The sequence below is a fragment of the Topomyia yanbarensis genome, chromosome 3 (assembly GCF_030247195.1).
Source record: "Topomyia yanbarensis strain Yona2022 chromosome 3, ASM3024719v1, whole genome shotgun sequence".
Lineage (NCBI taxonomy): Eukaryota > Metazoa > Arthropoda > Insecta > Diptera > Culicidae > Topomyia > Topomyia yanbarensis.
Window position 1 is genome coordinate 64,997,894 of NC_080672.1, and position 15,099 is coordinate 65,012,992.

The window sequence follows — 15,099 nt, forward strand, 5'->3', positions numbered from 1 at the left end:
ATCGGAGGATGTGAAAAATCCGCAAATATTCTTTCGTTATTCTGCATGAAGGTAGTCCTTCCATCATCATTGCGAAAGTGATAAAAGCCGATGTCACGTTTCAAGCTATCAGTATTTCATATTAGATTCTGAAGGGAAAGGTTGGTTTCTTTTTATTTCGAAATATTTGTCTGATGTAAGTAGCGTGAGAAGGCAGACCTTGTTTTACAGCTGACTAATTGTTCCATTCTGCATGTTATTTTTGTTAAACCAAAAGCCCTTAGTTTAGTACTTTTCATTCCATAGCACGCGTGTTTGTGGATTCCACAAATAGTCCTTTTCAGGATTCCACCTATGGACTCCAAATATAGAACATTTCAGAGTTAATGTTAATTAAACCACCGAATATATAAAGATACATATGTTAAACTTTCTTCGTTTACGAAAAATTTGAGTTATGACCAGTTATTTTTCTATCGTATTTGCAAACATTTAATTTGATAGCAGGTATTTAAAGATAAGATTTTGTTTGTGAGCATCATAAATTTATGTTCCCATTTCGTGGATTTGAATAAAACTTTTTTAAAACTTGAATTTGCCACACTACAGGTTATCGATTTGAATTTAAAAATTCAACAATTATCTTTAGTGAAGAATAGCATGCCTGTGTGTAGTTCTGAAACAGTCGATGGCATTAATGGGTTTTAATTTGGCCACGGATAATATTACTTGCTCATAAAACTGGCTGCATTTTTAATGTCATCGTGGTCGTGTCTTGTACACAACCCTTAAATTTTTTTTATAATGCTGTGCTAAAATGACTCTTGATATTACCTGAAAACTGAAAATATACAATTTTATGTATTAATTGTTGGATATGCGTATAATGGACCCGGGTCCATAATGCGCATATTCGACCCTGGGTCCATAATAGGAAACGGGTCCATTATAGGGATATGGATACCAGTTCGAAATATCGAATTTTACTAAAGGAATCAAGTTAAAATGCTTTAAATTTTCATTATATTGTTTGCAAGACTTGGTATCATCAATTAATAGAATATTACATTAAAAGTACAACTGGATTTATCCAAATTCTTTGAAATTGTTAGCACCGTCTACTGCGGGGTCCATTACTAGCACATTAACCCTATATTGAAACTTATAAATGGTTGAAACAATTCAAAGAAGATAATTGGTGCTTCTATCTATTCTGTATTAAACTCTCAATTATTACGAAAATCGGTTGACTATATTGAGTTTTTTTTCTAAAAATGTAAACAAACATCGCACTCACACGTATCCTAAGTGTGTTGATGACAAAATGTGTAAGACGTGTCATATTCGTGCATCGAAAATTTTCTATACAAATATAGCATCAATTATTAACTTTTATTCATATCTTTGGCTTAATTTGGACTATAAACAATGGGTGTACAGTGTTGCCAAATATATTATATTTCCAGGTTAAACAAAAACTGCATTTTTCTCAAAATTTGAGTGTTTTTTTTGAAAATGTTTATGCCATTGTGTTTCTCTAATATTTTTACACCGAAAAACATCTAAACATCAAGATAACTTGAGCCAATCCCAAGACACAGTCATTGGAAGCAAAAAAACTCACAATTTCTCAGCAAACATCGCTATATCTCAAACAAGCAGAATGTCAAAATTCTGAAAACTAGAGATTTTTCAGACAAGTACTGTGGCATATCTAACTCAGTTTACCCCAAAATGGCGTTTGTCACAAGATTACTATCAACAGCGACGCATTGCCTATCCCGCGCATATTGGTACATATGACAGTCATGCCATCATCGCAAATTCGATCAGTCTTAATTTAAAATATATTTTAATGAACCGTTAAAGCGGACGAAGCAATGTTTTCGAGTGTTATGTTTGTTAGTCAGGGCCTTCGAGAGCCGCGTCGGGCCCCAAGGCTTGTATTATTGCCGGGCCCTTTTAAACCTAAGCCTAACCCTCTAGTTCAGTATGAGTTAGTACCTCTTCAGTCATGGGAAACTCGTGAGTCCGTGGTTTCTATTTGTCTCCGGCTGAGTCATATTGCCACATCCATGGATAATGAGCCAGACAGGAGAATTTCTACAGCTTCTTATTCCGTTGTTTCCAAATCGGGTGAAATTGCCATAGGTACAAGGCCTTGTACCTATGGCAATTTCACCCGATTTGAAATTTGCGGGTACTCAGGAATCATGAATCAGTAGCACGCTCCCCATGTTGATTGCTATGAATCGTCTTTTCATGATTTCCCTGATGGGAAGGATTGGGGAAGTGGTAAGGTTAGGAGTAATGAATATACCCAAGAGACCACGAAGCATTATTTAATGGCTTTAGATATGTTCTATATTCGCACACAAAACATATTCTTTACGGTTCCATAGTTCTATAGAGATCATTAAAGCACACTTAGTGTCGGAAAAGACGAAATAGTGTGCCAGAATAGAGCTAGTTCATAAGCACCTTAATGGCTGTCAGCAATGTTAACATAGAGCTGTGTTTTTTTGAAATAACTCTTACCTTCTTTATCGACGCAGCAAAAGAAAAAAAATAGCTAGATAACATACCAACCCTTCCTCTCTTCTTTTATTTGACATACCGACTGTTTAAATTTATGATTTAGTGCCTATAGAAATGGGATGGGAGAATTTGCATGTATACTTGGTTTAATCCAATTTCTACCTAGATGATTGGTTTAAATTACGCAAACGTCTATTGTGGATTATATTTACAATTGGATTTTTTCGAAAAATCGTTCAGAACTTGCATTTTGATTTAAATTTTATAGCACCATCATTTACTATATGAAGGCATACGAGTTTAGATGACTACGTATATTTGTTTTTTTTTTTATTTCAATTATAGAGGTTTTAACCTTAAGGTTATTCGCCTCTTCGGGTTAGAAAAATCTCTTAGGAAAAATTTCTAACCCTATGTGCGGGGTCGGGATTCGAACCCAGGTGCGCTGCGTACAAGGCAATCGATTTACCAATACGCTACGCCCACTCCCACGTATATTTGTTATTGTTCGGTGTCTCAAAGCACTATCAGATGATTATATATTAGCAGAGTTTTCTATTTTTTGTATGTCGATATAGTGCTAGATTTAATTCTTTACATTTTAGGTGCAGTGAAGCATTAAAATACTTGCTTACGGCTAGTTAGCAATGGAAATTCTAACTTATAGCTTATCTAGAGTTTTAAATTAGTACTTATGGTTACCTGTGTAACGACACAAAACAATTAAAACAGAGCATTCTGCACCCCCGGAAGGATGCTGAACGATCTGCAGGTGCCACAATAGCAGGAATAATACTTCTAACCCACGGAGGGAATTAGAATTTTTATTTTAACAGTGAGCGGATATATTTCGTTTCGCGAAACAAACACTTCTGTTTGATTGATGGTCTGGACCATAATCAGCAAACTATGTCTAATATGGTGAAATTGCAGGGTGTAAACATTGGCCATCTTAAGCTACAAAACCAATATGTACGGATCTGACAGGAACAAATATTCACTAAACAACAATCACGCCCAGTATCTCCATGCCAACAACCGGCACCACCAGCAAAGAAGCGTACGTGGAAGAAGACCGCTGCGTTTGTCCGTGCGCTCGCATTTCTACTTGACGCTCTATTGCTTTCTTCGAAAATACTTTAAATTAGCTTCTCCATACTTTGTTGTGTATTCGGTCGATTCAAACAAAAAAACTCGTTTTTTAAACTTGTACACAAAGTAGACTGCTCCCTTAAGAACGTTTGTTTTAACAAATGTCAACTGTCAAATAAAGTTTTCATTGTTGACGCTTTCATCATATAACAATTTAATAAGGCGATTGCAAGGAAATTACTATTGCTATTTTTATTGCTCTTCTATGAATACCGGACGTGTTTGCCCATCTTCCGGGTAAAATCGCGGGCCCCCAAATACGACCCGGGCCCAGGGCAATTGCCCTGGCTGCCTTCCCCTCTCATCGGGCCTGTTGTTAGTCTGTGCTATTTGTGCCCTATCACAATTGTTAATTTGTACTTGATGTCTAGAATGATTTGCTGACTGAAAAACTGACAAAAAATGATCTCATAGTTTTGAAGTCCTATTCAGCGAAGCAGGTGTTGAAATATCAAAAAAAAACAATATGTTTAGAGAAATGTCATCTCACTGCAAACATTAATTTTTCTCTGACCACCCTTTAGTTTTGAATTAACGACTCTTTATTTTAAGAAATACAAATTTACCGTAATATGTGTGTATTGTGCATTACCATTAAACAATTTATGAGCGCTAGAGAACATCTAAACAGAAAACGGAATCTCAGAAAAGCACGGAAACCGGGGGAAATCAACGTAGTAGACGAGTACACAAGTCGTAAATCAACAGCCATTCAGCTCGTGGTTACTTTTTGTAGAGGGAAACGTCTTAGGTGGTTATTTATTCCCGGTTGGTGTGACATGCTCTGGGTGTAATAGTAAATACAGAACACTAGATTAGGATTGTCGCTGGTGTTGCCATTGTTTTCGCCTCGGAACATGTTTGTTTTGCTTCCGGTATATATCTGTCGAAGTATCGAAAGTCTCTCTAGTATAAGTCTTTGGTCCGCACTTTTGGTACACGAAGAAAAATATAACCTGTTTGTAACCACAAACCGTTTAGTTGAACTTCAAATTAGTAAAATGCAGAGTTTGCCTATTTTTCATTTCAGTCTCGTTTATTCTGCTGTGATTTTTATACATTCAAGACTGAAAACGTCCAATGCACAAAATTTGCAGCAGAATAACCGAGAGGAAAAACTCAAAAATGATGCGATATCTGCTATGAAACAAATTTCTATATGGCATACTATTATAATTTCATTAATTTTCACATGATATCTATGCGCGACAGGTAATTTTTATGTGCTACTACAAATTACAAAAAATTATGTGTGAAATCAATATATTCAATATAACGAATTTTCTCGGTGATTTTCGACTGTTATTGTTATGAAATGAAAAAGTTTGTATATACCGCACAATGAAATGAAAAATTTATCAAAATTCAGTACAAGTTTAGACTGATGCCAGCGACAATCTTAATCTAGTGTTCTGTATCTACTATACAGAACACTAGAATTGGATTGTCGCTGGTATTCATATTGTTTTCGACTTTGGATCATGCTAGCACATATCCAGCATTATGTATATTTGTCAAGTTATCGGCGGTTTTTGTTTTTTTAGCTAGCCAAAAAAGTCAAATTAATCGTCGCTGAGAATATCAGGAAACCAAAATGGAGCAAACATTCTTTTCATAGAAAAGCTAGACAGATAGATGTGGCAATCAAATGTATCATGTTCCTACTACCAACGCCATCGATTATCTTAATCTAATATTTTGTATCTACTGCGAGAACAGATCTTTCATTCAAATTTTGGGCATAGCGCTGGTTCATTTGCTCGGATTAAACATTGTGTTTCTTGTCTGTCATACGGGCGGGATGAGTATGTAGCAACAAGTGTGAGGTGATTTGTGTCGAATTTTGGGACATTTCAAGCGCTTCAAATATTTTATTTGGGTCATTTACCCATCCCACACTGGGACAGAAATACAATCTAGCAAGACAAAATTATTAGCTTGTTGAGCTTGCGTCCTAGAAATTCGTCGTCTTTGACAAATATTGTTAAAAATGTCGAAACCTTCCTTTCTTCGCTTTCACAGGAAGGCGACGTAAATGCCAATTTGGTCGAATTTCAATTTTTCTCATTTAAAAGTTCGCCGCAAAAATCCATTTGTTTCCAGTGCGAGTAAGATTGCCACCCCGCCGGGTTTGACCCGGAGTTTCCGATTTTTGGTAGCGATGTCCAGGCCTCCGGGTTTCATGTCAATTTCTCCGGGTCTGGTGAGACGACACATTTTAAACTTTTACGGTACTGAATTTATTAGTTTCAAACGAATTCTTCTGGTGTTTTGCTACAGCGACTCTTAACCGTTGATCAGTGAGGAGAGATTTACTTCTTTGTTGGAACCTCCTTGAGATGAATAACCCGCAAAGAATGCCCGAAGACGCTGCAGTTACTTTCACTCGTCTTTTTCGTTGTAGCGGAGAGCAATGCACGTTCGGTTTATCCAGTACAGCGCGAGTGGCTGGTGCTCTTGGGTTCTTTGCGGTTAGCCGAAGAAGTGAACCTACACCCATTTAAATCAACAAAACTTCACTAACGCGAAAAATGTGTGACCAAAAAGCTTAATGTGAACGGAACAGAACAGTGGTACGCATTTTTCTTTGCCAATACGAAACACTCAACGGTTAATGTTAGTCAATTTGGTAATTTTCCTACCAGTGCTAAATACACTGACGAGTTACTGTTAAAATGAAAAAGTTTATACTTGTTAAGCCTGCCTAGTCCTAGTTTTCCGTTTTAAGTTTATAACTGATTCACTCTAGAATAGCTATCCGTTTTTCAATTTCACTGCTTTCATTTCTCTTAGTCTTAAATTTGGCGAAAATAGCCAACAAAATCGATATAGTAGTTTTTATTGCTAAATCCAATAATCTTATCTGTTAAAAAGGCCACACTGTCTTGGAAAATGTCCCCCATTAATTTCCATTATTCTGTATGAGTAGTGTTAGTAGTTTTAATATAGCTTAAAAATTATTCATTTTAATGATAATATTATGATTTAAAACTGTATTACCGTAGTATGAAAAAAATTTGAATTGTAAAACAAAGAGATTTGCAACGTTGAGCCAAATAATCGAACTGAAAACAGAATAAATGAAAAAAATAAAAAAATAAATGCATTACGCAATCGTCCCATCATATTTTTTTCAACCTCAACATAATTCCTCCCTTCTCCGGCGCCTTGGATCATTTATTCCCGGAGTGCCATCAAATCAAACGATCAAACGAAACGCGAGTTGTGCGAAAGTAAACGTGATATTCTCGGAAAAAACAATCGTTTCGCTCCACATGAGTCACGTGCTCCCAATTTGTGGTGAGAAATCTTATATGTACCTGCCTTTCAGGTTGAGAAAAATATCCAAACTCATTCCGGTATCATGTGGTCAATATCTCCCGGCGCGCGGCAGACCAATTGGCATACAGGCGGGTCTCATGTAGCAAGGTTGAAAACTGCGTGTTTTATTTACCACAACGATTGACCGGGCTCAGCAGACCGACAGAGTTCCATCGAAGCCGAATGTATCTGTATCATCATCACTCAAGACGGTTACAGGTGTGCACATTTCTTTCTGTGTGTGTCATTTTTCTTTGATGAAGCCGAAAAAACAAGAGAATATGAAGAAGAAAAGCACAAACAAATGACGTAGTGGGCCTTTCTGTTGCCATAAGTTTTCTTTCGGTTCGGTCATAGTTAATTTAATCGGTTTTTTTCGAAGTAAAAAGTGTCCCTAAGTTTTCTAATAGGCAGATCCGAGGTGAAGCTCGGCCTTTCTCACTTTTCATCGTGCGTTAAAGAATCAGGATGCTCGTTCGTTCACTTCAGGGGCCCCGGCCGCCATGCTTAATTTTGCAAGTATTAAACTAATACACTCAAAAGTGTCAAAAGTTCCCACCTTTCTCCCATCTTGATCATCACTCACTGCCAGTTGTACGCAGAGATCACCGACTTGGTTATTCAATTAGTGCTTCAAGAAGGTTGTAGTGCTAGCCTCTTTAGCAACCGATGAGTGCTATCGATACACGTCTCGCGGAGCATCAATCAGCATGAGTTGAGTTTCAATTCCGGCAACTTTTCTTTTCGGCAAACAGAGCTGGTTCGGATGGAACTTGATTCAATTATTTTCCCACTTGTATAAGATATCTCGTCAGCCACTACCTAAATATACCGATTGGAGTGTTGTGAATCATGCGCGGTTGGAGATTGATTGTGATAATTTTATTATTTTGCATGTGTTTCGTCAGGGTACCATTCGTGGAAGCTAATTGATGGGACCAGGTCAACGACTTTGACGAGTACTGGTGTGCGCAGGGTAGACTAGGTGATGTATTCCAGACCACCACCCCATTAAAGCTTATGTCACAGAGAACAGACATCCATGATCGAACAAATATATTAATAAAATATATGTAAACATTTGAATTAATATACGATTAAACACTAGCGCCGCTACATCAACTTATCCCAATTATCCGTCAAATCCATTTTGGAACCGGTTCGAAATCCTGGATGGATTCAGTATGGATTGTGGCTACAAGGAAACAACCAATTCCGACTCAATCGGTTGAATTTGAGCTGGAATTCATACTGAATCCACTCAGACGTTCGAACCGGTTCCGGAATGGTTGACTGGGTAGAGATATAACCGCTGTCAATTCAGTCGAACTCAGCCACTAAAAAACATGACGACAGTAGTGCGTCTGCTGGAGATATCCCAGCTACCTTCAAATACGTTAAGGATTTTTACATAAGTTGAATGCTGAAGATGGACGTCTGTGCTCTGTGATAATATTGACATTTGAAATGTTAGGCCTTTGCAATTAAAAAAAATATTACGAGCGACCTAGTCGTCCGATTGAGATTGTTCGTGATTTTTGAAAATGAAATAAAAAGATGTTCAAAAAACTTTAAATACTACTTTTAGTTCCTAACAACATGCCCCCGAGAAAAAATAGCCCGCCATTTGTAACTAAGTAATTCCACGCCAAACGTCGCCACACGCGGGTTTCGAACAAAGAATTGACGGCGTAAAAAGCTTGCGTTGCCGCGACCTCGCATGAACCAACATAGCTGTTGCAGATTTTGTCGCATTATCAAACGATAATGAATGGAAACGCAGCAAGCAAGCACCGACGCAACATTTTGTCTATCTTGAGATATAATCTAGCATTTCGTCGAGTTGTTGCTATATGGGTAACACTTAAATGCTATTGAAATAAAAATAAATACCCAAACGTTTTCACACTCGCATTGATGCAAATTCAATAATGGGTGCGTAAGCGATCTGGTGGCGCATGCCTGTACTGTAAAGTCGCAATAAGGATTTTTAAAAAAATATTCGCGATGCACCGTCGGAAAATTTGTTTACTGTTTTGAATGGATCATTACACATCAATTGATTTGATTGACTAAATGGACATTGATGAAGTTCCATTAGTTCCATTCCGGTACCTACGCGAACAATGCAACATCTGAATAACAACCTGCCATGTCATTCTTTCCAGCTATAAGTTTGCTATAGTTTATTAGAACCTGCACCACTATTAGTTAACCTATTCGCGTTGCTGATGACTCCGTGGCACGTCTCACCGAGCAAGTCGAAAGTTGAACCTTTCTACTTGATTGGTCTTTATTGTGCAACTACTCACAGGGACTTTCTTCCTCTCTGAACATTGTTCGAGTAGCAAACCACGTCACGCGAGGTCGTGTTCTTATCGTCGTCAATTAATCGAACAAAACATCGTCCAATTGTCTTCGAATTAAGATTGATTACTTTCGCGCAATCAAAATCTGCCCACCGTGCCTAGTTTAACACGTGCTGTTCGTTCTCATTGGGCTATGAATAACGAGCTGTTTATTGAGTGGATAAATTCTGAAGGGATACCGGCAAATTTTATTCCATTCAATCTTGCTATTCTTGTGTTAAAGTTTATTTGGTATTTTTTAAATTCAACGAGAAACGATATCAAATCATTATCCCAGCATCATCTACAGTGTCGACTTAGATGTATTACCCTTTTTAGGAATGTCACCACGTGCTGACCAGTCTGAAAAAGTCATCCCGGAAACTCCCACCCTTCTCGTAAGAAGACAAAGTACATGGTTGACATTGGCTTTCCTTGGTATTCGTTCGGTATCAATACTGCAGTTAAGCAAGTACCTGACCGACCTGGGTTCATATTCTGTTCCGTGACATTGCCACCCGCGCTTGAATATTCTGAAATAGATAAACCCCACTCCACCGCTCAATCGAACCTGTCCCAATGTGAATAGCGTGCTCCAGGTCGAGAAGATGGTCCGACCGGTCCCTAATCAATTTCAAAAATTGATACCGCTGGTAAATTGATTCGCACTCAATTAAATGACAACCAGCTCGTCTGGCTATGGTTGCTGGGTACGCGCTGCTTGTTGGGTAGGGTGGTGTGAATACAATAAATTGCCCGCCATTCGTGTTTACGATAGCAATCATGAATATGAAGACGTCATTTGTTCTGAAAGGTGTTTTTTCCTCCCTCTCTTGTCGTTTATTTCCAGGTACGGGCACCTTCGGACGAGTTTGTCTTTGTCGGGACCGGTTCACGGACAAATACTGGGCGATGAAAATCCTTGCCATGGCCGATGTCATACGGTTGAAGCAGATCGAGCATGTCAAGAACGAGAAGAACATCCTGCAGGAAATCGATCATCCCTTCATCGTCAATATGTGAGTATCATAACTGATAAAAATATTTTGGTGGGTTGTAAAACCGTGCGTCTCCGTTAAAATGTACATAGGTTGATGAAGGTGCAGGTGCAAACCGAGATGCATTATAGTATAGGTGTTCACAATTACCATGTTTGAGTATGTCGGTTTGTTGCTAGTGAAATTAATCATGGCGCCCCAGGACCGCGAAGCACATAATCAACAAACTGACCAATCGAAACGAAGCTTGTAAGCACGCGGTGAAAATAAGTATGGCGTCCGGGATCGCAAAAGCGCAAAAATGTTTACATCACTAACCAATCAGAATGAAGTAAGGAACCACGTGCTTTTGTTTTCTCCTTCATTTCTTCTTGTTTGCTCGAAAAAAGTGACTGTCGACGCACACATAGAAAAAAAAAATGTAGGCACCTGTACATCTCGGGTGCAAACGCTGTCAGCTTTTGATGAAGCCGAATTATGTTGAAAATTTATTTAGCATGTAATATTAACCATTAGAAAACCAATAGATCAACTAAAATCCTAAAACTAAAAAAATCCATTAGTATATGAGTATTCCTCGTACCTTAACGATTAATTGAATAAATAATAATTTTTTCCTGCATTCGGGAACATTTTTCCTAAAAAAAGGTACGGGAAAAATAATTACGATCAATTGAAAAAAGTTAAGAATATCGGTTGAGTGGTTTTTCGGCAGTCGTGATCACGGAATAACCATTTTTGGAAAAACGATATTAAATGTCTCGAAATTTTCGAGATAATCGAGTTTAAAATTTCCCATTGCTCTTGATAGACGAAGCGCGCTTGGAAGCGCTGTAACTTTCGATCTATTTCTCGGATTTCTATACAAATTTGGGAAAATATTCTCAAGGAGTTGTATTTTCAGATAAAAAAATAAAAAAAATTCAGTTTTTTAGCAATAAAAAGGTATGTAACCCCTTAATGGCAATGTTGGTAAACACGGCTCATAGTAAACTTCATTTTATGTCGAGTTATCAGTCGACTTCGTCCGCGTGCACAGGCTTATACCCGGTCAAACCATTCGGAATTTGATTCGGAATCCTGAATGTAACCAGTATGGATTCCCTCTAATAACGGTTGGTTTCGAAGTAGTCCAATGAAGGAAGGTCGTTGGACCAATTTGGACAACGTCCAAATAACCGTTCAACAAACGTCCATCGTTGGACCCGCGTTGAACGATTTTGAAACAATTTTTTGGACGTCTCAGTGGGTTCCAGCTCAAATGCAACAACCGATTCTGAAACCGATTGAGTCGAAATCGGTGGTTGCACTTGAGTTGGAAACCGTACTGACTCCATTCAGGAATCCCAACCGGTTCCGGAATGAGTTTAACTGGGTCCCAGTTAAACTCATTCCGGAACCGGTTCGGATTTCTAAATGGACCCACTGAGAAGTCCAAAAAATTGTTTCAAAATCGTTCAACACGGGTCCAACGATGGACGTTCGTTGAACGGTTATTTGGACGATGTCCAAATTGGTCCAACGAACGTCCTTCATTGGACGATTTTGAAACCAACCGTTCTTAGAGGGGAGTCATTATCCCAGTTAAACTCATTCCGGAACCGGTTCGGATTTCTGAATGGAGTCATTATGGATTCCAAATCAAATGCAACAACCGATTCCGACTCAGAATCGGTTGTTTCATTTGATTTGGAATCCATACTGACTCCATTCAGGATTCCGAATCAAATTCCGAATGGTTTGACCGGGATGGATTCCACATCAAATGCAACAACCGATTCCGACTCAGAATCGGTTTTTGGAATCCATACTGACTCCATTCAGGATTCCGAATCAAATTCCGAATGGTTTGACCGGGGATAAGGCTGTGCAACCCGGTCAAACCATTCGGAATTTGATTCGGAATCCTGAATGGAGTCAGTATGGATTCCAAATCAAATGCAACAACCGATTCCGACTCAGAATCGGTTGTTTCATTTGATTTGGAATCCATACTGACTCCAATCAGAAATCCGAACTGGCTCCGGAATAAGTTTAACTGGGAAGCTGACGAAGTCGACATAAAATGAAGTTTACTATGAGCCGTGTTTACCAACATTGCCATTAAGCTATGACGCAATGTTTGTAAACTCGGCTCACAGTAAAAGTCAATATACCTGGATAAACATGTGAAAAGGGCATATCGCGAATGAGAGCCTCTCTGTGTTTACTTTCTCTTCCGTCAATAACTAGGCTTCTTTTACGTTTCCTCCTTAACTCTTAGCACAGAGAACAGACAACCATGATCGAACAAAAATATTTAAAAAACGTGTGTCAACATTTGAATTAATATACGAAAAATACTAGCGCCGCCACACCAACCTATCCCAACTATCCGTCCAATCCATTCCGGAACCGGTTCAAAATCCTGGATGGATTCAGCATGGAATCTAGCTCAATGAAAACAACCGATTCCGACTCTATCGGTTGACGCATTTGAGCTGGAATTCATGCTGGAAGTCCGAATCGGTTCCGGACTAGTTTGACTGGGTAGAGGAATAACCGCTGTCAATTCTGTCGCACTCAGCCACAAAAAAAAACATGACGACAGTAGCGCACTTGGTTTAGATATCCAAACTACCTTCGAAACCGTTAGAGCACAGAGAACAGACGTCCATCTTCAGCATTCAACTTCTGTAAAATCTCTAACGGTTTCGAAGGTAGTTTGGATATCTAAACCAGGTGCGCTACTGTCGTCATGTTTTTTTGTGGCTGAGTGCGACAGAATTGACAGCGGTTATTCCTCTACCCAGTCAAACTAGTCCGGAACCGATTCGGACTTCCAGCATGAATTCCAGCTCAAATGCGTCAACCGATAGAGTTAGAGCGGTTATTCCTCTACCCAGTCAAACTAGTCCGGAACCGATTCGGACTTCCAGCATGAATTCCAGCTCAAATGCGTCAACCGATAGAGTCGGAATCGGTTGTTTTCTTTGAGCTAGATTCCATGCAGAATCCATCCAGGATTTCGAACCGGTTCCGGAATCGATTTGACGGATAGTTGGGATAGGTTGGTGTGGCGGCGCTAGTGTTTTTAGTATATTAATTCAAACGTTTACACACGTTTTTTAAATATTTTTATTCGATCATGGATGTCTGTTCTCTGTGGTTAGAGATTTTACACAAGTTGAATGCTGAAGATGGACGTCTGTTCTCTGTGCTCTTGGCATATTATGCTAGAGGCAGAGATGCCAGATTTGCAGACAAGTCTGCAAATTCGCAGACTTTTAATTTAAGCTGCAGATTTTTTCGATGACGCAGATATTTGCAGATTTTTCCGTTTGGTTGCAGATATTTGCAGATTTTTTAGTTTGGTTGCAGATATTTGCAGATTTTTGAATATAAAGGCTTTTGGTTACACTAGCTTGCCGCTCATTTTTTGTACTTCCCAGACTTTTAAAATTATTATTGCAGACATTTGAAAAAAGTACCTGGCATCTCTGGCTAGAGGACATCAGAATCTTTCGACATTTATTGAAACAATGTTGGAAAGTTTTATGATGACGCCGTAATAATTGAAAGAGAAAGTAAACAGAGAGGCACTCATTTGCGATATGCCCTTTTCGCATGTTTATCCAGATATGTCGTCTTGTTAGTCGACTTCGTCAGCGTGCACCACCTAATACTTTCACTGTGAGTCGTGTTTACAAATATTGCTTTATTTCATGTCGACTCATCAGTTGACTTTGTAATGTCGTTTTTGCTTGAGGCAGAAACTAACTCAGTTTCGGACCTAACTGCTGTCAAACCGTTTGTTTGAAGCCAGTTCCGAACCGCTACTGAACTGAACTGAACTGAACTGAAAACCGAGTTGGGTTCCAACCTGAAAAATATTTCGGGAGCGCTCAAACCACAGCTGTTTTGCGAGAACCCAACTCAGTTCCATTAGAAACGTTTGTTTGAAGCAACTAACCCGGGTTAGTATCTATACGTTCTCAATCGAAAACGACATTATGTCGTTTAAGCGTGCACGGGCTAATTGTTGATTATACCCGGTAAAGCCAACCGGAGAATTGGGTAGTTTATGCCGTTTCTGCTTACGTTATATGATAGGGTATGCTTTTCCATATTTTGAACATCTTGCGGCAAAATACATGAAACTGGAGTCTTTATGACGACACATATAGCGTTTTCGTTTTTTCTTGGTGCTACACCGGTGTAGTGCAAAAAAAGAGATAGACTGATCACACCCAAGTTTGAATGAGTGTAGAACCGACTACACCGGTGTAGTGCACTGTCCAAAACGAAAATGCCAATAGACGTTCGCACCATAAAATATCCTCGTCCCATGCTTGTTATTTGCTCACACAATTAGCCACAAAGAGCGAAATACACCGATTAAAAATAGAGCAGCACAAAAACACTGCGATGCGCAGAACGACTGCACAAAGAGAAACTTGAAAACGAAAAAGAGTAAAATCTGTGCACCAAGAGCTGCACAATTTCGTTCAAAGAGTCACCTTGAAGAGCCTCTTTATTGTGCCTCCCCTCACTGGAAAGCAGGTAAGAAGGCGAATCAAACTACAATTCAGATAAAGTTTGATCGGAAGAACGTTTTAAAAATGTTTTTTGGTTGCCTTCTCTACTTACGTGCGCGTGGGACCAAGATACACACTAAAGAGCCTCTTTATTTCTACTCTTTGTGGCGTGCAGCCATGGAGTAGAATACACGTGTGGGAGCAACACGCATCGGAGTGAAGAGGTTTATTGTGAAAGAGAAGAGC

At 39.0% G+C, this 15,099-nt stretch overlaps 1 protein-coding gene across 1 annotated transcript in view; it reads left to right on the top strand.

Annotated features, from left to right (window-relative positions):
• LOC131694087 (cAMP-dependent protein kinase catalytic subunit PRKX) overlaps positions 1-15,099 on the top strand; it is a 215,859-nt gene that overhangs the window by 195,089 nt on the left and 5,671 nt on the right. Inside the window, exon 4 of the mRNA XM_058982463.1 lies at positions 10,189-10,357. Within this exon, the coding sequence (XP_058838446.1) occupies positions 10,189-10,357 (169 nt within the window). The remainder of the gene's footprint in view (positions 1-10,188; positions 10,358-15,099) is intronic.